We start from the raw sequence: 22,450 nt of genomic DNA, 5'->3' as shown, positions 1-22,450 counted from the left end.
AATAACCTACATAACAAAGTATAGAAAAATAAGAAAGAAATAGCTTACAAGAATACATATAGCCTCTGACAAACATTGAATGCAGCTGTCCAGGTATTCAATTCCCTGAGCCCTAAAAGCCCCTCCTTTTCTAATAAAAATCCTAGACTTCTGTAACCAATTCTCCTTTGTAACGTATACATCCAACAGGAGAGTATTCATTATTTCCAGTTGCATTCTCTGGCATAAATTTGGAAGTTGTGCCATCATTTCTTCATATGCTAAAAGCTCCTACACCCAATTCAATTATAAAAGAAAATCGCTTGAGAACTTATGTCTGACAATAAGTGAGCATCGACTGGTAACTTGTAGAATGAAAATAAAAACCTGTTCTAAAATGACACCAACTGTCCTTTTTGACCATGTCGGAGAAGACTTTGAAAGCAAAGAGTAAAGGGTTGGGACATGATCCTCCATATCAACACCCTTATAGTCTTTGCATATTATCTGGAATCAAGAAAAAAAAAAAAAAGGTTCAGATAGAACAGTACAAAATATGCAATAAGTGAAAATTAGCAGGAAGCATCACTAATCATACCTTAACCCATTGCTTCACCAAAGACATGGGACCATTCAACCCTTTAAGCAAATTCCCAGCAATAGACCAATTCAGAAGACTATCAACAATGCTCTCATCCACATCAGGACTGCCACATTGATAAAGAACATCTAGAAGAAAAGCACTTTTTGCACATGTCTCATTCACAAAATCTTTAACTGCATCTTCTGAAAAGTCATGAGAACCCTCTTGTTTCCCCATAAATTTATGGCAAAGGCATGAGACACAAGTCCAAGATGCTCTACAGCATAACCTCAAAGCCACTAAAGCCTGTGAGGAATGAATAATACATGAATAAACAGTAAATATGTTAAATACAAGAAGATTTAATAACAGAACATCACTTTGAGAGCTTTTAATATATATTTAGCAATAAACACATAAGATAGAGCGCAGGATGAAACTTAAACCCATTTGCATGAGCAGAAAAGTATTGATAATATGTCTCACCAGTTCAGGGGGTTCAGGAAAATTCTCCTCCCTCAAAGTATTTTCCAGATAAATAACTCTACTAACTAGGATTCATATGATCCAAGGCTGAACTGGTAACAAACTTATAGAAAACTAAAAGAAAATAATGTTTTTATTAATTCATCACATTTTATTAATTAATAATAAAGAAAAGTGGAAAAAAGTTCCAATAATGCAAATTTGAAGGCTTAGGTTTGAAGGCTAGGCACAAGTCTAGGGAAGGTGAATGAAGGTAGGTCCAGGGCTATAGGGCTGTATGATAGCAATTAAGGATGAAACTCCTGCAATATGTACAAATTTTTAGAAAGAGACAAAAAAATTCAGTATCTTAAGATTGAAATAGAATTTCTTTAAACTCTTTTAAAGGAGCCTTTGAGGTGGCAAACTGAAGTTGAAAATTGGATTTGGAGATTCGTAGATTGTTTCAAAGTTATAAACTTTTGAAAACTATGGTTCTAGAGGGAATTTTAGAAACTGTTTAAATGGGATGAGCAGATACATAAAATATGGGGGTAGCTGAACAAAACCTAGCTCAACCAAAGTTTTCTAGGGATGATTCAGAGTGAGAAGTTTCTCTCTAAAGAGAGTGTAAAATTGAGCATTGAAGAAAATTGAAAGAAAAAACTACCCAAGATCTCTTTTTTTTCTTGGCCTACCCAAGATAAATTGAATCATCCCTTATTTTGTGTTCAATGATGGTTTCTGATTGTTTTGTCCATCTTTGATAGTTGTTGGCTACTTAGGAAACTTAGAAAGAAGACAAGAAAAGAAAGAAAAAGCATAAGAAAAAAATTAGGAATCACTCAGAAGGTTCCTAGAATCACTCTAGAACTTTGTCAATCAATACCTACAGTGACACAAGAAGAAAATAATCTCCCAAATTCATTAGGCACACTCTTTGCAGCTTCACTCAAACATACAAACTGTCTAGGATCAGTCAAACTCTTTCCTAGACTATGAAAACCCAAAGGTACGATTTACCACTCACAACAACTTAAAAAATAAAAAATAAATAAAAAGAACCCTTACATTACTTAACCAATAACTGAAATTTTAAAAACAACTAACCCAAAAATAGACAAATCAAATTAACAGGCTAGACCCCACATGTAACACTTAGCATAACCAAAGTACTCCTATGATCAGAATCAGCCCAATAGCCAAGAAAAATCATGAATCTTTCTGTTGGAAACACTTCAACAAGTCAACAGCGTGCATCACCAAGGATCTTCAACCAAAACAAATAAGCTCAAAATTAATGAATCATTCCCCCATCCATCACAAATCAACGTGGGTGAGTTGCAATCACTTGAATTCATGTTGCTATGCCATTGTCCCATCACAGTACTAGCAATGTGTGATGACCAGTCGCATGGTCTTACACTTTTAATTGTCAGATCTGATTTTCCTCCTGCATTCAATTGGATATTTGAACTCTTCCTAGAAGCACATAAAACAAGACTGTCCTAATAATCACTCCAATGGAATCCATATCAAGCTTTGACAATTATACAATCAAAAATAGAATCAAACTCTACAAATCAGTATTCAGAAGATAACTACAGTCTCAAACACAAGGTACAAAAGATCACCCCTACAAGGACTTTTAGAAACTAGAGAAATAAGAGGCACTCACTCCAAAGGCCTTAGAAACCTCAAGAATTCAAACCAGTCACTCCAGAAAAATCCAAGTATACTAGAATCTTTGTGTACTACAGTACATTTCACCCAATATGCTGAACAGAAAAGTTCTCTAATTCTTCTCACTTTTTTTGGCAAAGTTTCAATACTCCTTTCTTGAGATCAACCAACCTTCAATTATTTCTAAAAAAATCTGAACCCAAGCAATTAAAGAATGAATAGTATCTCGACCAACTATCAGCCAAAAACCAATAAGTCGCCCCAAAAACACTATAGGGATACTCAAATACAGTGTTTTAAAAGGTGTGAAAAGCGTATGGCTGGAGGCATGCCTCTAGGAAAGACAACCCCAAAACGCCCCGAGGCATATGCCAAAGGTGTTGACACCTCTATGGCATACACCTCATACACATTTTTCGAGACGTGCTAGAGGCATATGCCTCATGCACCTCACACACACTTCATATAAAAAGACACAAAAAACAAAAAACAAAAAAAAAGAAAGGAAAGGAAAGAAAGGGAAGGGAAAGAAAAAGAAAGAAAAGAAAAGGGAAGGGAAGGAAAGATAAGGGGAAAGAAAGTGGGCCAGGGGCTTTGCCCCCCAGACCTCCCAGTCCCTTTCCAATGCCAGCCCAATTTGGTTTTTTTGTTCTAGGGGAGTCTTGCTCCGCTTCAACAAGACCCCCCCCCCCTTTAAGCTAGTGTTATGCATCTTCATTCTTCTTAATATAAAAATTTTTTTATTAAAAATAAAGAAAAAGGAGATCCTCCTTCCTCTTCTTCCCCATCCCCCTCCTCTTGAGGAGGCTTACGCCGCTTACATTCTAAACTACGCCTCACGCCTCCGGGTAGTGGAATGCCTCGCATTACGCCTCTGCATTTTAAAACAACTAGATGAGCTGTATCTTCTTGTCCAAGTTATGAGATTATTGCCAACTAGTCATACCTCTCACAATTCTCTTGCTAAATTGATGATGCGGCCAGATCTCTCTTTCAAGTGTTGGAATACTTTCTTTCCAAATTTGTAGAAGATTCTATATTTTGAGAATATGGAAAGAACTATTGAGATTTGAACAAGATATATTTTGCAATATGGCAAACTTGGCCCCTGAAACATTGCACCACCCAAGTTGTCCATATGGCAAGGTGCAAGACACTGTATTGCAATGCAAAATACATGCAAAACACCTCATTTGTAACTGTATCGCAGCTTCATCGGAGGACCTTATGGGCTTGAGTTTGCTGGGCATCCACCTCCAAGTCAGCTATGGTTTCACAGGTTTCTTGGGCTGTTCCTGTATCATCAAACCTTGCCAAAAAGTTTGACAAATTGAACCCACATACAAAATGAATATGGGCAATGGAGCAGCAAGTGTCTGATTGATTCCCACTAATTCTCACATAGAGAGCATTAGTGCACCATCACCATTCCCCTGACCATTAAATTATCAACGGTTTGGATACTATTCAGGATTGCAGCCCAAGTAAAAAACATCACCTTGGATGGAAGTCCTAACTTTCAAATACACTTTCATGGCACATCTTTTAGAGAATAATCATGATCAAAATTGAAGCAAGTCTCTAATTTTCTTGGAATTTTTGGACAATATCTCTAAGATACTTTACTATGCACAAAAAATCCTGAAAAAGAATCTTCAAAAATCCTCTAAAACTCAAACAATCTAAGAATGGAAATAATTAACAATTTTGGGAAAAAAATGAAATTATTTATAGTCATCTACAATATTACTATTTATAGTAAGATCAAAATTAAGTATTTATAGTAAAAAGGTCATATCTGCTAGTGCTAATAGGAATTCAAGAGGAAGAAAAAGTTTAGAATAGGGAGATAAAACTAACAAGACTCACAAGAGGAGATCAGACACACCAGAAAAAACTAAACTGAACAAAAACTGACCAAGAACAATAGCAAAATGAAAAAAAAAAACAAAAATATACCAAAAGAACCTAAAAATTAAAAACTAAAAGATAGCTGAGATTGTCAACATTTATGCTACAATGGTACCATTAGTTGAACTAGTTCATGTCGTGTTGTTCATTATTTCCTCTAATAACTTTCCTTATCATTAACAACAATTAAACGGGATTTATTGATTACTGATGAAAAGGCAATAATACTTACAGCTCAAGAGAGCAAAATTGGAAGAAACAAATACAACATCTCAAGCTAACATGCCAAAGTGAAAAGTAAAAATACAAGTCTTTGCATGTGTAACCCTGGTCCTAGTGCTCTCCATTCCAAATCAGAGCTTACCATTCCTTTCCGTGCTAGAGAATTAACAGACTATTGTGTTACGTACCTAAAGGTTAAACAGCTTGGTTTAACATGTTCCAACAGTCTTAAGGCTTTTGGCATGTTGGTCAAATATGTAACAATTGGCATAAGAACCTATGACCATGCCTCAAGTTTGAATCACAAAAAGGGCTACCTAGAGCAGAGTAAGATCTGGCATGGAAAATCCAAGAAGGCCACCTAGAGTAGAGTAAATGCCACTAGAGAGAAAGGGCTACCTACCACCAAAGTAACAGCTGTCCAGAGTGAGAACCATCAAGACATTGGATGCAGAAATGTAGTGACTGGAATAAGATTCAACAAAGGAAAAAAAAAACCATCAACCTTAGTAGCAGGAGAAACAAGGCAGTGTTTTAAAAGCGCAAGATGCAAAAAAGCGGAAGGGACTATTTGTGCCTGAGACACAAGGGGCAAGGCGAGGCACACACCTTTTTGAAGCAAGCCACAAAAAATACAAAAAAAAAAGGTAAAAATCAAAAAGAATGCAAAAAAATTCAAAACAAATGCCAAAAAAATTAAAAAATGCAAAAAATTAAGAAATATTAAACATAATGTTAATAAAAAATATAAACTTAAATTTTAAAATAAATGTTTTAAAAACCTGTTATCTAAAATTAAAATGCATAAACATAACATGTAAAGCGTATTCAAATGAAAATTTAAAAATAAAAGCAAACATATAAAGCATTTTCAAGCATGTAAAACCCACAATCTCTTTTTTCTTCAATTGCATTACTTCAAGTAGCTAATGTGATGTAAAACATATTGTATTCTTGATTCTATGAGTCACCTTTGTACCATGCCCCTCGAGAACCCCCTATTTGCTAATGTTGTTCATTAATTCATCCCAATAAAATATCTTCTTAAAAGGCAATTAAAGTTATAAAATCATTATTTTTTATGTGAGAAATAAGAATTTAAGACCCTAACATGAACTTGTTTGGGCATGCCTCAAGGGGCGTGGTCGGGGGTCCAAGGGCAGAGCCCCTAGCCCAGCCATTAGGCTCAAAAAAAAACAGTAAAAGGCACATAATTTTAAAAAGGCATACGCCTAGGCTGAGGCGCAAGGCGCATGCCTAGGCACAACAGGCATGCGCCTTTTGAAAGGGATGCACCTAGGACCTAGGCGAGGCACATACCCTAAAATGCGCCTCACTTATGCGCCTACGCGTGCCTTTTAAATCACTGAAACAAGGGCTTTATGGCCACATCACTTACAGAAATCAGGGCACTTGCATAGACAAGTTGATGCAGGAGTTGGAGGGTCAATTTTGGATTTTTATGGAATTTTATGTATTTTTGTATTTTTGGACAGTAGGGGTATTTTTGTCATTTTGCAATTATTTTGTGGGGTCCATTGAAAGGGTTTAATTTGTGTAGTATAGTTTGTTTATGTATAAAATTTCAGAGTCATTACATAAGTAGGATTAGTGATTTAAAAGGCGCACCTGAGGCATGCCTAGGTGCACAGGCGAGGCGCATTTTAGGGTAGGCACCTCGCCCAAGTCCTAGGCGCAGGCGTGCGCCTTTTGAAAATTTGACACTTTTTTGCATTTTTTGAGTCTAGCAGCTGGACCAGGGGCTCCACCCCAGGCCCCCGTGCCACCCCCTATTTGGTAATGTTGTTCATTCATTCAACCTAATAAAACATCATCTTAAAAAGCAATTAACACTATAAAATCATTATTTTTTGAGTGAGAACTAAGAATTTAAGACCCAAACATAGACTTGTTTGGGCTTACCTCAAGGGGCATGGCACAAACGCGGCTCGTAGAATCAGGAATGTAATACGTTTTACGTCACATTAGCTACTTGAAGTAATGCAATTGAGAAAAAAAGAGAGATTGTGGGTTTTAAATGCTTGAAAATGTTTTAGATGTTTGATTTTATTTTTAAATTCTCATTTGAATATGCTTTACATGTTATGTTTATGTATTTTAATTTTAGACAATAGGTTTTTTAAAACATTTATTTGAAAATTTAAGTTTATGTTTTTATTAATATTATGTTTAATATTTTTTTATTTTTTTGCTTTTTTTTTATTTTTTGGCTTTTTTTATTTTCTGACTTTTTATTTTTTAGCATTTTGTATAATTTTTGCGCCTTGCTTAAAAAGGCATGCACCTTGCGCCTCAGGCGCAAATTGACCCCTGCACCTTTTTTGCGCCTTGCGCTTTTAAAACACTAAGTAGGATATGACAGCTTAGTTTGAGTTCTACTAGGATTATTGAGTCTAACAATTTGACTCCTAGGACCATTATAAGTTTAATGGTTTGACTCCTAGGATTATTATGACTTTAGAGTCTATAAATATGTATGGACTATGGACGTTTTACACAGGGGCGGAGCTAGGATTTTTTATTGAGGGGGGCCAAAACCTAGAAAACATGGATAGGGGGGGCAAAAGCTAGGAAACATGAGTAAAGGGGCTAAAATACAAGTGGAACTTAAATAGATTTAAAGGGAATTTTGAAGGAATAGGGGGGCCATGGCTCCCCTCCGCCACCCCTGGCTCCGCCCCTGGTTTTACACACAGAAATGAAGTTTATTGAGTTTTCTTCAGCTTATGCTAACTATGGTGAGTGATTCCTATGCCCTAGAGTATTCTAGGCACCCTGTGAGTGATTCCATGTATTTTCTCTCTTCTTTGTGTCCCTATTTTCTCTCTTATTCCTTCAAGAAGACATTACAACCATCAACAACCATAAAATTCTAATCAAAGGACTAGACCAGTCAACATTCTCTAAGGACTAGAACTGAGTTGGTCCTACATCACAGGTTGAGTAGAATTTTATGAAGCTTAGAAAGTCAAAGTTACGGTTCCTTGGAATACTCAAATTCGACAAAACTTTATCCCAACCATATCAAAACAGTTGTATGATTCCAGTTTTATCTTTCCACTCCATCAATGTTACTGTGCTTTAGAATGGAGTTCTTTACCCAAAATCTCCCTAGTCAGACTGCCAATCAAAGGAGCACCTATAATTAACTGGATGTTGTCCCATCTTTATCTAAAACCGAAATTTTCTAGTAGATCAATCTTATCTTGATTTACTTCAAAATTCCCATGAATGATAGCCAAAAACATTTGCTAATAGAGGAGTTGAATGTACTTTACTGACTGTAATCCTTTTATTGGATGGCATCCTTTTCCGGATGTTTTCTTGGTAAGGTTTCACCTAATATGCCAGAAGGCACCACTATTATTTATGCTCTACAGAAACCAAAAAAAAGTACATCTAGATCTAGTACATCAAGTATCTTTAAGGTTCTTTCCAAAAATATCTCCTCCAGTTGCATCTTCTGAAAGACCTTCCTTTAAATTCTTTCCTAGTGAAATTAAAGAAGCAAAAAAGAATCAATAGGCTACCTTCTAAAGAAACAGACATGTTCAAACCAAACATGCAAATAAGATGGTAGTTGCCAAGAAAATCACATGAGGTGTTTAGTGTTCAAAAAAAATCTAATAAGAGGACATTTCCCTCCCAAGGGAATCAACAATCTAAATGCCATAAAGTAGTTGACAATTAAGGCAATCATCATAGAGACAAAATTAAATACCAATTTAGTAACATAAAATAAACCAAGCATCTCCTAATAATATGTAAGACATACCAAAATCCAAGATATATCTCAAGTCTGTTAAGAAAAATACCTCCTTTACTTGTTTAGATCTGTACAAAATTACAGCAACATTATAGAGAGCAGCGACAAGAAACTTTAGCTCTTGATATTGAACCCAACCATTTGAAATAATGTGATCAATGCAATCAACACTCCTCTGAAATAACAAATAAAATTGTTTAGCCATAAAAGAAACAACACTGCTATTTTTCTTTTAATAGTATCAGCCCAAGGGAATCAAAAGCCAACATATAATGAAATAAAAAAGGAAATTTGTTATTTCAATATCAGGAAATGAGAATAACAACCTGGACACTTTTCTTCATTCCAAGGGAGACTGTAAGAGCTGCCACTGCTACATGTAGCAATGTTTTGCGAGAATCATTAAACCTGTCTCTCTCCTTCTCTGATGTGCATCTGCATCAAGACATGTCATTAGCAAAATATCTAAAATGTTTTTTTTTTTTTACGTTTATGTACTTGTTCACCCACCACTGCCTATCTTTTAGCATTTTCTGGTAGTACTAATCCCAGATCAAGGAGAGTGCTTATGTCAGGCTCACAATAGTATATATTTTCTCTCAAATCTTCCCACATGGATCAAGATCCATTGTTTCAAGATAGACTTGAACAGTGGAACAAGATCCATGTAGCAGAATGAAATTCAGTTATAATATAGAAATCAAGCTGCATGAATGGCACATATATTGGGAAAGGATGGAAAAGGGTTGGAAGGGGAAAAGTACCCAACTGGCTTACCTGAAACAAATGAAAAACACATTGCAGAATTGATGAAACACATCCTGAATATAACTGTTTTTAGTAGAACAGAAAACAACTTCTGACTCTGCAAGTATATGTTTCTTTGCTGTATTTACTAATTCAGAAAATGGCTGACATAGAAATTCCAAGGCATTTAAGTAGGATAGCAAAGAAGCTACTCCATGCTTATGCTTGCAAGTTTTAGAGATATCAAACATAGAATCCATGGTTAGGCAAGATATGCCCCTTGGGTCCATTTCTCCACCACTATAGGATATACCATTCTCACTACTAGCAGGGAAAAAGTGGCTTTCTAATGAATGAAGCAAAGAATCCAGGTGTTGTAGATTGTCCTCATTTCCAAACAATAACCTAATTGCAAATTCTTCCTTTGAACTTTCAGTGATTGAAGTTCCACCACCCCTTGAATGAACATCATTGCTTGAAATGAACAATCCGGCAGCATAGAGTTTCAGAATCAAATCAACTGGTGTCAAATCCTGCTGAACAATTTATTGGTTATAATTTAGCATAAGGAAAAGACATTAGCAGAAAGATTATCACATTTTACAAACTGTATGTGTGCATCCATGTGTGTATGTGTAAAGAGGCAAAGGCTTGCTAAACAAATCATTTTGCAAAAAGATCCATGGATCTTGCATGTAGTATCAGTGTCAAGGATGAGGGCCAAGAACGACTCCATTTATTCCCTTTCTCCAAATTCTATTCATGAGCAAGTTTCAGAGCAGAAGTCCCAACCATGTAAACAAACAAAAGGTCCTTGTCCCAGAAATTTTTTTAATTAACAAAGAAGCTTTTAACAGCTAAAATCACTTGAGGAAACCTGCAGCAAATTTTGGGTTATAGAAACATCAACGGAAAGGGACCAGACAAAAAACACAAGGCTAATACAGAGAATACCTTAGTAAATTGATTATCTAAATAGGCTATATCCTTCTCCACACTAATATAGGTCAGCTGGCAGGGAAGAAGACTTCCCTACTTCTGACATTTGGAGAGATAATGCAGCCAATTCAAATTCTATGTCTGATAAAGGAATCTTGGGACTGGCCATGCTTTCACTTGCAAAGCCCATGTCACCCAGATCAGCCCTGTACACCACCTTTTAGAGCTTCCCCAGCTGATATTAACTGTTCTTTCTTTCATTTTTTTTAATTCAAAAGCCTCCAAAAGAAAAAGGGTTTAGTTATTAGCAATGCGTTCACTTCCCAGTCTACATCATCCCTATGCACCAATTTTTCAAGCTTCCCCCAAGTAATGTTATGGAAATAATAGTTGTATTATAATTTATAAACTGTAGAGAAAGCTGAATGAAATTGTGAATCTTATCATAAATCCTTGATTGTTTCTGTTGTTTGAAATTTATTGAAAAATTAAAGTATATATAATCAAGCATAAGATGATACAATATGTGCTTTATGCATATCTACCATACATGTATTTTATACAACAGAGTTTACTACTTGTACACTGGCTCTTTAATTAGCTTATGATGATATAATCAAGTTTACTTGAAAGTCAATCAATCCACATATAATGGCTCTTTAATTAGCTTATGATGGAAAATGAACTCAATAAGGTTTCCAAATAGGTATTAAATAATATAAATAAATCCTTCTAGTAAGGACTTTAAAACTAAAGACCCTTAAAAATAAAACCAAAAAAAAAAAAAGATAGCAAGTAAAGAACTAGGTCCCAATTGAATTTATTCAAATTGCTGAAACAAATCTTAAGATTTGCAAATTGAATTGTAAAATTCAAATAGAAATTGTGATATTTTTTAACTAAAAGATTTAAACATAACATTTATACAATCAAATTGTGAATCATGTTCTAGCCATCTAAGCTTTAAAATTTTTAATTCAAAATCTACCAAGAGAAAAGGGCATAGTTTGGATAACTGGCAATGGCTTTTGGGCAGCAATTTGCCCCATGAACAGAGGATGAAGGGAACAAGTGGAGGTTCAACCTATATGGATGATTCCTTTGTCAGAAATGATTCTAGCAGCCAATCTGTACCCACAGACGCACACACACAGGATTACTTGGTATTCAGGTGGATAATCATATACATGATGGAGTTCACTTGCAACTTCATTAAAAAGTGTTGCAACTTTGTCTGTATTGATATTTGCAGTTCTACATTTGTTGGTACAATAACATGCTAGATCAAGAAACTCATTTACACTGCACACCATAGCCACCTGCCATGAAACAAATAAATGTCATACTCCATTGCACACATTAATGAAATAAAAAGTAAGCATAATTGCTTTTCAAGTTATAGTATTGAAATAAAAGACTGTCCATCCAGATAACACTAGATTTAACCTTTGGTATTTAAGTACAAGTGTTACCTAGATGACTGAAACCATGTTTATCCAGGGTTCGAAATATTGATATGATACACCCCATTCCAGGAATATCATATAGTATCTTTTTGTCATTGATACATTATTAAAAGGTTTTTATAGATTTTGTTGTTTTTAAGTTATAATAGACGATGTAACAAGTCCCCCTGTCAGTTCGTCAAGCAAAAAATAAAAAGTATATAGTTTTGACTCACCCAATAGGCATGTACATGTGTATCGGGGGTATCGATATTTTGAACGTTGTGTCTATCATAATCATGTTTATTGTTGCATGTCTAACAGGTAGGAAGCAACTCAAAGATGACGTGGAAATAAAACATGGTAAAGAATTTCATAATCATGTTATTTCTTGCATGGTCGATAGATAGGAAACAACTTAGAAATGATATAGAAATAAAAGTATAAAATGTACCAAAGAATTTCAATTTCCCCACACCATTACAAAAATTTTATTAAATAAAGAACCAAGTATTCATCATACAATTCCCCACAAAGAGGCGCAAGGTGCAACCTCCAAACTAAGTAATATAACTTAGTTGAGTAGAAAAGCATATTAGGTATTCTTGGTTTTTTGTCTAAGGTGGTTTGGATTTGTAAACAAAATGATTTTTAGCTATGTTTTTGAGAAAAAGGTAAAGCTTTGTATTGCTTTAACTAATATAAATATGTACAAGTAAATGCATGTACGGTGAGCCACTGTACATAAGATCTCCTGCCAACTTTTACAAAAACAAAATAGCAGGATCATAATAGTTTTAATGGGGAATGCCTCTTAAAAGATCTGTTGCAGCCAACCAAGAGTAAGTGACACCAACTCACCAAGTATCACTTAAAAGATTTCATCAACTGAATAGCTTTTTTTATCGATAACAGCATTTTATTAATTACGAATGAAAGTACAAGACATTAAATACAGAGAGACTGTGAGACATAAAACCTCTTATCTGTCCCCCAAATAACCAGATCCCTTAACAATTGCACCCAGAACAATGAGTCTCTCCCCACCCCTTGTTTGGCTAACGCATCTGCTACATCAACTGAACAGCTTTTTGCCTCAAATATTCTCGGATTCATCTCCTTCCAAATACACCAGGTAACTGCTGCAGGTATGGTACCCCATAATTTACTCTCTTATTTGCTAGGCCCTTCACCATCCAGGAACTCAAATGTCCTGCGGCTGCTACCCTCTCCAGAAGGCACCACCTGTCAGATGAGGTTGATCAAGCTGCAAAAGTGAGAGTATATTCCTCTAACCACCGGATATTGCAGTAACAGATGGTTTGTGGTTTCTCTGTCAGATAAACACAGCATACAGGTTTCAGATTGTATGTTTATGCCCCTTCTGAGTGCTGATCAACTGCTTGTAACATGATTTAACAGAGAAAAATCGAGATTTTTCCCACCTCCAGCACCTTGCATCCTCCTGATCTGGATTTGGACGTGTTAAGTTAAGTAGGCTGAGTTTAGATTCCGTCTTAGAGATGGGTGCCAGGTCAATCCACCTTTGGTTTCATAAGCATCAACCACTCTAGAATCTCTATTTTCGGCTAGAACAAATAGGGAAGGGAATCTCTCCACCAAAGCTCCATCATCACACCATATATCTCTCCAAAAATAGACTCTGTCCCCAATACCCACCTCCAAACAGTATGTGGAAGAAATTTATTGTGAAATTCAGATAGAACAGCCATAGGGACCTTCATTGATACCTGGATCCTAATTAAAGTTTCTAGCCCTAAAGTTCTCCAAAACAATCTGTCTCCAGAGGAGGTTTGGATGAGTACAGAATATCCAAAACCATTTTAGAATAAGTGCAATATCCATCTCCTTCACTTTCTAAATCCCTAAGCCCCCCACTGTTTGAGGCAAGCAAACTAGATCCCACTATACAAGCTGTATTTTGTCTCTATCCTGCCGTCCTCTCCAAAAGGAAATCCCCGTGAATTTTCTCAAATTTGTCTGCAACTGCTGCTGGTATTGGGAATAATAATAAGAAGTGGGTAGTTGGGAAAGGGTACTCTTTGGTAGAGTTTTCTTTGCCCCAACTGATAAGTATTTGCACTTCCAAATTGCTAGCTTCCTACTCATTCTTTCTATCACCGGGTCCCAAATGCCTTTTGCTACACATCTGGCACCCAGAAATAAACCCAAATATGTGGTGGGAAGATTTCAGAATTTACATCCAAGAATGCCAGCAAGTTCTTCAATGTTTTTCCACCTTGCCTACGGGAATGATTTCACTTTTGCTCAGATTCACCCTCAAACCAGACACTACTTCAAACCATTTTGCCTGTCATCAGCGTATTGTAATAAGATCACCATTTTGCCTTGTTCGTTTACCTCAATGCCTTGTAGAGCCCCACTCTCCACTGCTCTTTGTCATGAGGGAAGTTCTTCCATTGCACAAACGAACGACAATGATGACAGAGGGTCTCTTGTTTGAGCCCTCTAGAGCTATTAAATAATCCAGTTAATTCCCCATTTAGACTGCATTTGTCATTCCTTATTTTAAGGACTTGTCTCCTTTTTGCAGTTAAAAACTCGGTATTCATAGGGACATTTTAACTGCAAAAAGGAGATAAGTCATTAAAATAAGGAATACCAAATGCAGCCTTAATGGGATTGAAAATTTTGGAGTTGATACACATAAAAAAAGACCATTGCCCAATGTTGGTCCCAAAGTTGATATAATCCTAACCTTTGGAATTTTTTGAACAAAGTGGACACTCTCAGAGTTGATACTCTGAGGGTTTACCATTACACCAAGTAATGGCCCCTAAAGTTGATACTCATACTCTCATCCAATTTCTCCATTTTCTGCCAAAGTGCATACCACCAAGTATGTAATCTAGGAAATCCATGTTCAAATGATCATACACCTTCTCTAGATCTACTTTACAAAACAGCCCTTCTTTAGCCATATCTAGGTTTTGTCCTCTTCTAGACATTTGATTGCAATAAAATAAATTCTAAGTAGGTGACAATAAGGTGAATATGTATGTTGTCATCCCTAAGTAACCATGGCATTCTTTAAAGAGAATACAAGAAAATGTAAAGTAGGCAATGAGCTAACGATATGATTTAAATAGGTAAGCTGCGAAGAACCTCAGTCAACATTGCAGAATGCTGGATGGATAAGACAGCTCACAAAACTGCAGCAAGCAGCAGATACAAGAGGGTGGTGAATGAATGAGGATAAGGGAAGAAACTGAAATGGAGGTTGGTTATTCGCAAACTTGGCCGTGAAGGAAATAAGGCTGCTTGTTGGCTAGAAAATACAGGTCATAGTAGGAATATATCAAATAGTGTTGCAAATGACTTGGACCTAAATCATATTATTTTGTGGACTCATGGGCTCAATGATCTCCCCCTGAGCTTTAATTGTATTTTCCCATTTTACCAAAAAAAAAAAAGGAAATGTAATGGACATTAACACTGCCCTGTTGGGCATTGGGCGAGTGGTATTGGAGGTATGGAAACACTCAGGGAGGATTCTGGATAAGAGTGGTTGCAGCTAAGTACAGTGTCAGCATTTCAGGCTGGGAGCCAGGAAGCCTAAATCAAAATTATGGATGCTCCTTATGGAGAGGCTTTGAGAAAGCCCGTTACCCTTTTCTTAAAAGGAGTAAGATTTAAAACCGGTGATGGCCTCAGGGTAAAATTCTGGGAAGACATGCGGTGCGAAGACAGACTGCTGAAGGAGTGTTTTCCTGCTCTTTTTGAGGTGGCAGTAAACAAAGAATCAAGTGTGGCAGAAAATGTGCAGGTGCAAAAGGGCAGTGTGGTGTGGGTTCCTCAGTTCAGGAGACTTTTAAATGATTGGGAAGTAGAGGTTATGGTGGAGTTGCTCAAAGATTATATGATATTCAGAGAATAGTGGGCAAAATGATGTCTTGGCTCTCTCTGTAAACAAATTGTTCAAGGATAGAAATTACAACACTTTTTGCACATGAGAATATCTTTTTGTAAAGCAGGGCTGGTGAGTATAGGATTGCTTGGACAGTGTTTTGTAAATCCATGTGTACAGCATCTTCTTGTATATGGTTTTGTTCTCTTTTCTTCCTTTTAATGCCATTATACTTTACCTGTTTTCAATAAAAAAGGAATACCATGGGTGAAATTAAAGCAGCAAAAGGAATGAAAGCATTACATACTCTTGGGTGCATAGATCAGCAAATTGGTTTGCTAATACCTTTGGCTAAAGAGGGTGTAAACAGAAACCAAATATTCTGTCGGGAGTTGTAAATATGTAAAACTTGGGACAGATCCATAAGATCCAATAAGTAAAATGTTATGGTGATGTTGTCACCATTGGGCTGCTAGGCAGTTGTACATTTTTTCTTATAAAAAAATGTTATATTCTTATTTCCTACTTAAAAAATTGGTTTTATAATTTATTTTTAGTTTCTTATCTTTTTAAAAATACCTTATGTTAAAAAAAAATAGTGAACGATTTTAGCAAAAAAAAGGGGTTTTAGAAGAATGAAATAAATGTGCAAATACCTTGCATTCACAAGAAATAGAAATCAGGGCACATCTTAATATGTCAATGATGACTGGAACTCCACTCTCCGGATGTAAGAATAGAGATGAACAAATCCTGCGGGCAAACTGCATATTGGACGTTTCAATTTTATAGGCTTTGTAGAATGACGCAGTAGAGAAAGAAATAATTAAAATAAAAGAAAATTCTAGTTAAGTGGATGAGGGTTGAGTGAACACAAACCTTTACAAATTGATCCCTCATAGATGATTTCAAGAACTCGGTCAATGTTATCATACAGAAAGAATTTAACAAGTCCCCATCAAAACATGTAGATTCCCCTACCATGAAGAGCAGGCACTTGTTGAGATTGGTCACAAGCAAGCCGTGTAACCTTTCAAATACCTTAGCATCAAGAACCCTACAATTTTCATATGGAAACATTTCAATAAGTTACATCACCTCAGATTTAACAATGTTAGAAACAAACTCAACTGTGTAGGGTACAAACAAGAGTAAGGACTTGACAAAGACCAAATTCACACCTGAACCATGGCCCGAGCTGATCCAACAAACTGAGAACACTTCGATAAGCTCCGCCGTCTTTGCTCTTACTCATGAAAGTACACTTAACAAGAGTTGCAACTACCTCCACAAGCAACAAAGCAAGGTCAGGATCAGCATTTTCCTTCGTCATATCCGGCAAAAGCCCATCTTCGTTCTTCTTACCCTTCGCTGGTTTAGAACCAGAAGGGGCCAAACTAATTGATCGGAGGCTCTCAAGAATGACACGCACTTCACATTCAGCTTCTCCAAACCGCCCCCAAGCCTCAAAGCAGTGCACCAATCGAATCCTCTGGCAATGCATAGAGTAGGGTTTACACGACAATTGTGAAGAGAGGCACGACAAGCAATCCAGACAGAGCTTGTAAGTATCGAACAGTTCTTGGGCCCTTTCATCCTCTTCGCCGCAGCCCGGTTTCGGTGACTCCGAGAGGCGTTTCGGTAAGAGAGAAAGTGAGCGATTGAGGAAGGGGAGAAACTTCTTTGCGAGAGGACGGATTTGAGTCCAATCAGGCTCCGTCTTCTTCTTGCTCTTCTGGGTCTTCTTCGGCTTCTTCGAATCTGCATCTTCGCTAAGAACAATGAAGTCTGCAAAGGGTTTTAAGTAATCTGAGAACCGCCGATGAATGCCTCTGTAATCCGAGTTCTCTAACGCTGCGATTAGAGAAGACTCGGTGGAGGAATCCATGGTGCCCAGTGCGAGATGCAGAACTGAGGAATGTGGAGAGGGAAATGAGAAAAGAACACAAGGGCGCGAATGTCACCCGCCATGTGATTTAAAGCAGCACGGTTTTGGAATGATTGTGGGTCTGCCTTCGTCAACGTCTCAAAACCTCAACGGCTCGACCGGATGTCGAACGTATCGGAGCGGATCGGACAAATCGACCCGAACCGTGTGGCAGGCAATGGCTGAACCTCGACCAGAAATGTTTTCAATCCACCGTTAATCCGGAAGATCGAACTGCTCAACTGTCTTTCGATCATGTTTACAGATTGGTTTTGCGAATTAAAACCCAAGGCTTTGACTAAAATCCATTGATTTGGACAAAACAATCTAACTCGAGTGGTTGGACCATTGATGATCGATCTAACCACTGGGTCACGATTCATGAGTTTAAAACTTATGAAGGCCATGACTTTGTTGTTTGTGCTCACTCGTCCAATTGGGATGATCTTTATATAGATTTGGGGTAATTTTTTGAGATCTCTGTGTCGTGTTAAAAGGGCATCTTGCCATGCTATTTGTGTCAAAAGAATACACATTTGGCCTCAAATTCCATATTTTAATTTTTTTATAAATATAAGTTATAATAATAAATTAAGTATAAAATAATACATATATACATGTATTATATATACAATATAAATTATATATTATTTTATTGTTAAAACACATGTCATGGCCCAATGGTTGAATGCATGATTATTGGATTGGGTTGGATTGAGCCAATATCCGGTCCATTAATGGAAGATAACAATACAAGTATCAATCGATCAGGTTTGAGTTTAAATTAATCTAAACTAAAACAAATTTGAACAGATTAGACGGTCCAAACATTGAATTGGACCAGTCCAAAATGGTCTAAAACATTCATTGAATTGGATTAGGCCTGGTCCATTTATAATAGACTCACATTGGATTGGATTGGATTGGATTGGACCTAATCCAATCCAACTGACACCCCTCCATTCAAATTTTAACAAATCCAACCCAAGCTGCACCCCTAATTGTCATATGTTTTATTAACCAGCACTCGTATGATCAGATTAGAATGTCATATAAATCAAGCTGATTTGAGAACCTGATCTTCAGCCTGACCACCGAAATACAAGCTTTCTAAAAACATTCTTCCTTCGGTGATTTATATAGGGCATGAAAGAGGTTAGATCTGGAACAAATCCTGCCAAATTCGATCCGTATCCGGATGTGAGCCTGATTACAGGTCATATCCCAAAGGAAATATTTGGACAATGGTATCCATGCCCAAATATGGCCTGCATGGGCTGGGCTAGGTTCAAATGAAAAACTTGTGTCAAGGTCGAGAAACTCGAATCCAGATGGGCTGGGCAATATAAGCCCAATTAGATATGATGAACCCTATTTGGAATCCAAACATTTATGGGTCAGAGTCTGGATCTCTTGCCTACATCTACCAATATAATATTACAGTCATACATAGGAAACATTTCATTATCTTACATAGTATTATGCATGAGAGATGTTCTCAATTCACGGGGGTAATGTACTGTGAATAGATGTGGGCAAAGTTCTTGTATGCAGGAGATCTGGAATTCAGATTTTGGGTCTCCTGATCTGTTTCATGCCCTAGTGACTTTGTTTATCATCTTTTTTGCAGTTTGTTTATTAATTTTTCTAATTTTTCTGCATGTAAAGCCCATTTTTAAAGCAAAAGTCATTATGTCTCTGAACTTGGCCGACCCCAAGTTGTGAGTCTCCCAAACATCTATAATGCTTCATCATGTATATGTTTACATGTATTTTGCCTCTAAACCATTACCAGAAAAGGCAGCAATGGTATTTGCTGAACAGAATAATATAAATCTAATCAACCAGCGTCATACCAACACTTGTGTTGGCCACTTATCATGCTATCGATGTTGCCCAGCATGATCAGTGATCTAGCTTTAATCACTGATAATGGTTTCTCATAGCTACCTCCTCCTTCTACAACTCTACCATTGAATATAGGCCCTGTTTGGTTTACAGAAATAAGGGTCTGGAATTAGAATTGGATGTCAAGGTTTAAATTTCATTATTTTTTAGATTCGTTCTGTTTAATAAATCCCTATTAAGTAGGTAGTTTCTAGCTTTGACTCTTTCTCTGTTCTTTATCCGTTAGTGTAAAACATCGGCTATTTTTTCTCTCAATTAGTTATTGTAAAGGCTATTTATTAGCCAAAGTTGTTGATCAATAAAGTTGAATCATTCCAGTTTATTTTTAAGCTTGTTCGATTCAAGTTCTGACTCACAACATTCTGGTATCAAAGCCACCACTGGGCTTGAAGAAACAAAGCAGCAGCCTTTGTGATTTGCAGCAGCAAGAGAGATGATGACTGAAGGAAATTTTGTGCAACCCACTATTCCTCGCTTTGATGGTCATTACGATCATTGGAGCATGTTGATGGAAAACTTTTTAAGATCCAAGGAGTACTGGAGCCTTGTGAAGACTGGTTATGTTGAGCCAGAAAGCGGAACAGTATTCAGAGGCGCAACAGAAGAAGCTTGATGAGATGAAGCTGAAAGACTTGAAGGTGAAAAATTATCTATTTCAAGCCATCGATCGAACTATCCTAGAAACCATCCTACAGAAGAACACATCCAAACAGATATGGGATTCTATGAAGAAGAAGTATGAGGGCAATGAAAGGGTGAAACGATCCATTCTTCAAGCTCTTCGCAAAGAGTTTGAAACTCTTGAAATGAAATCTAGTGAAGGTGTCTCTGATTATTTCTCAAGAGTGATGTTTGTTGCCAATAAGATGAGAGTTCATGGTGAACAAATGAGAGATGTTACAATAGTAGAAAAGATACTTCGATCATTGAGCGAAAAATTCAATTATATTGTTTGCTCAATTGAAGAGTCAAAGGACATTGATCGCCTATCAATTGATGAACTGCAAAGTTCCTTAATTGTTCACGAGCAGAAGTTCCATAGGCACAAAGGAGAAGAGCAAGCACTAAAGGTAACTCATGAAGAAAGTACATGGGGAAGAGGTCGTGGTTGCGGATCCTTTCGAGGAAGAGGCAGAGGCAGAGGACGTCAATCCTTTAACAAAGCTACTATAGAATGCTACAAGTGTACAAACTTGGACATTTTCAATATGAATGCCCAAGTTGGGACAGAGAGGCCAATTATGCTGAGGTTGGAGAAGAAGAAGTGATGTTGTTAATGTCCTATGTTGAAACAAAAGGGAGGATGTTTGGTTCTTAGATTCGGGCTGTATAACCATATGTGTGGAGACAAAGCTCTCTTCTGCGACTTTACTGAAAGCTTCAGGCAAATGGTGAAGTTGGGAAATAACTCAAAAATGACAGTGATGGGGAAGGGTAATATAAAGCTGAAAATGAATGGACTCAATCATATAGTCACTGAGGTATTTTATGTGCCTGAACTGAAGAACAATTTACTAAGCATTGGGCAGCTGCAGGAGAAAGGTTTAGCAATTCTTATTCAACACGGCAAGTGTAAAGTCTATCATCCTGAGAAGGGCTTGATCATTCAAGCAGAGATGTCTGCCAATAGAATGTTTACCTTGTTCGTTGCGTCGTAACCAAAGAAACCAGCTTGCTTTCACACAGCCACACAAGACTTATCACATCTCTGGCACTGCCGATATGGACACTTGAGTCATAAAGGATTGAGGACTCTTCAAAACAAAAAGATGGTGAATGGACTACCACAATTCGAGGCCTCAAAAACTGTGTGCATTGATTGCATGGTTGGAAAGCAGCATAGAGATCCAATTCCAAAGAAGAGCACTTGGAGAGCATCTTCGAAACTTCAACTCATCCATGCTGACATATGTGGCCCTATCACACCAATCTCAAATAGAAAAAAGAGGTACCTAATTAGCTTCATTGATGATTTTAGTCGAAAGGTATGGATTTACTTCTTGGTCAAAAAATCTGAAGCTTTAGTTATCTTTAAACAATATAAAAGTTGTGTTGAGAAGGAAACAGGTTCATATATTAAGTGTTTGCGTACTGATCGAGGGGGTGAGTTCACTTCACAGGAATTTGATGAATTTTGTAAAGAAAATGGCATCAAGAGGCAATTGACAGCAGTTTACACTCCGCAACAGAACGGAGTTGCAGAGATGAAGAATCGGACCATCATGAACATGGTTCGAAGTATGCTTTCGGAGAAGAAAATTCCAAAGACTTTTTGGCCAGAAGCTGTGAATTGGACAGTGCATATTCTAAATCGAAGTCCTACTCTAGTAGTGAAGAACATAACTCCAGAGGAAGTTGGAGTGGAGTCAAGCCTTCGGTTGAACATTTTCGAGTGTTTGGTTGTATCTCACATGTTCATGTACTTGATGTCAAGAGAACCAAGTTGGAAGACAAAAGTTTCACTTGTGTGTTGTTGGGAGTTAGTGAAGAATCTAAAGCTTATAGGCTCTATGATCCAATAGCCAAGAAGATTGTAATTAGCAGGGATGTAGTTTTCGAAGAAGAAAAATCTTGGGATTGGGATAAGAGCTATGAAGAACAGGTGGTAGCTGTGTTGGAATGGGGAGACAATGAGAAAAATGCTGCTGCAAATAATGAAGATGAGGCCGAGATTGAAGATGGAAGTAGTGCTGAAGAGGTTGCAACTGATTCTCCGAATCTGGTAGAAGAAGAGAGTTCACCTAGTTCCATTGAAGGGAGAGTTAGGAGGCCACCTATTTGGATGAGAGATTATGAAACGGGTGAGGGTCTGTCTGAAGAAGAAGATGAGACCAATTTAGCATTGTTTGCATCTGCAGATCCTCTTTATTTTGAAGAGGCGGTGAAAAGTGCAAAGTGGAGAGCTGCTATGGATTCTGAAATAAAATCCATAGAAAAGAATGATACTTGGGTGCTAACCGACTTA

General features: G+C 37.1%; 1 protein-coding gene across 1 annotated transcript in view; it reads right to left on the bottom strand.

Moving 5' to 3' along the window:
* The window catches only part of ESP (separase), a 61,446-nt gene extending 43,855 nt beyond the window's left edge, over positions 1–17,591 (bottom strand). The window contains exons 1-10 of the mRNA XM_088946209.1: positions 16,832–17,591; positions 16,530–16,707; positions 16,307–16,414; positions 11,477–11,635; positions 9,408–9,913; positions 8,957–9,065; positions 8,680–8,805; positions 578–868; positions 367–486; positions 49–270 (exon numbers count right to left, since the gene is read on the bottom strand). Of these exons, the coding sequence (XP_088802335.1) occupies positions 49–270; positions 367–486; positions 578–868; positions 8,680–8,805; positions 8,957–9,065; positions 9,408–9,913; positions 11,477–11,635; positions 16,307–16,414; positions 16,530–16,707; positions 16,832–17,538 (2,526 nt within the window). The 5' untranslated portion in view covers positions 17,539–17,591. The remainder of the gene's footprint in view (positions 1–48; positions 271–366; positions 487–577; positions 869–8,679; positions 8,806–8,956; positions 9,066–9,407; positions 9,914–11,476; positions 11,636–16,306; positions 16,415–16,529; positions 16,708–16,831) is intronic.
* Between the last annotated feature and the right edge of the window lie 4,859 nt (positions 17,592–22,450).

Source organism: Nelumbo lutea, chromosome 5 (assembly GCF_056320005.1).
Source record: "Nelumbo lutea isolate HS-2025 chromosome 5, American lotus-T2T, whole genome shotgun sequence".
Classification (NCBI taxonomy): Eukaryota; Viridiplantae; Streptophyta; class Magnoliopsida; order Proteales; family Nelumbonaceae; genus Nelumbo; species Nelumbo lutea.
The sequence above is the reverse complement of the archived record's forward strand: the minus strand, read 5'-3'. Positions and strand labels throughout refer to the sequence as shown.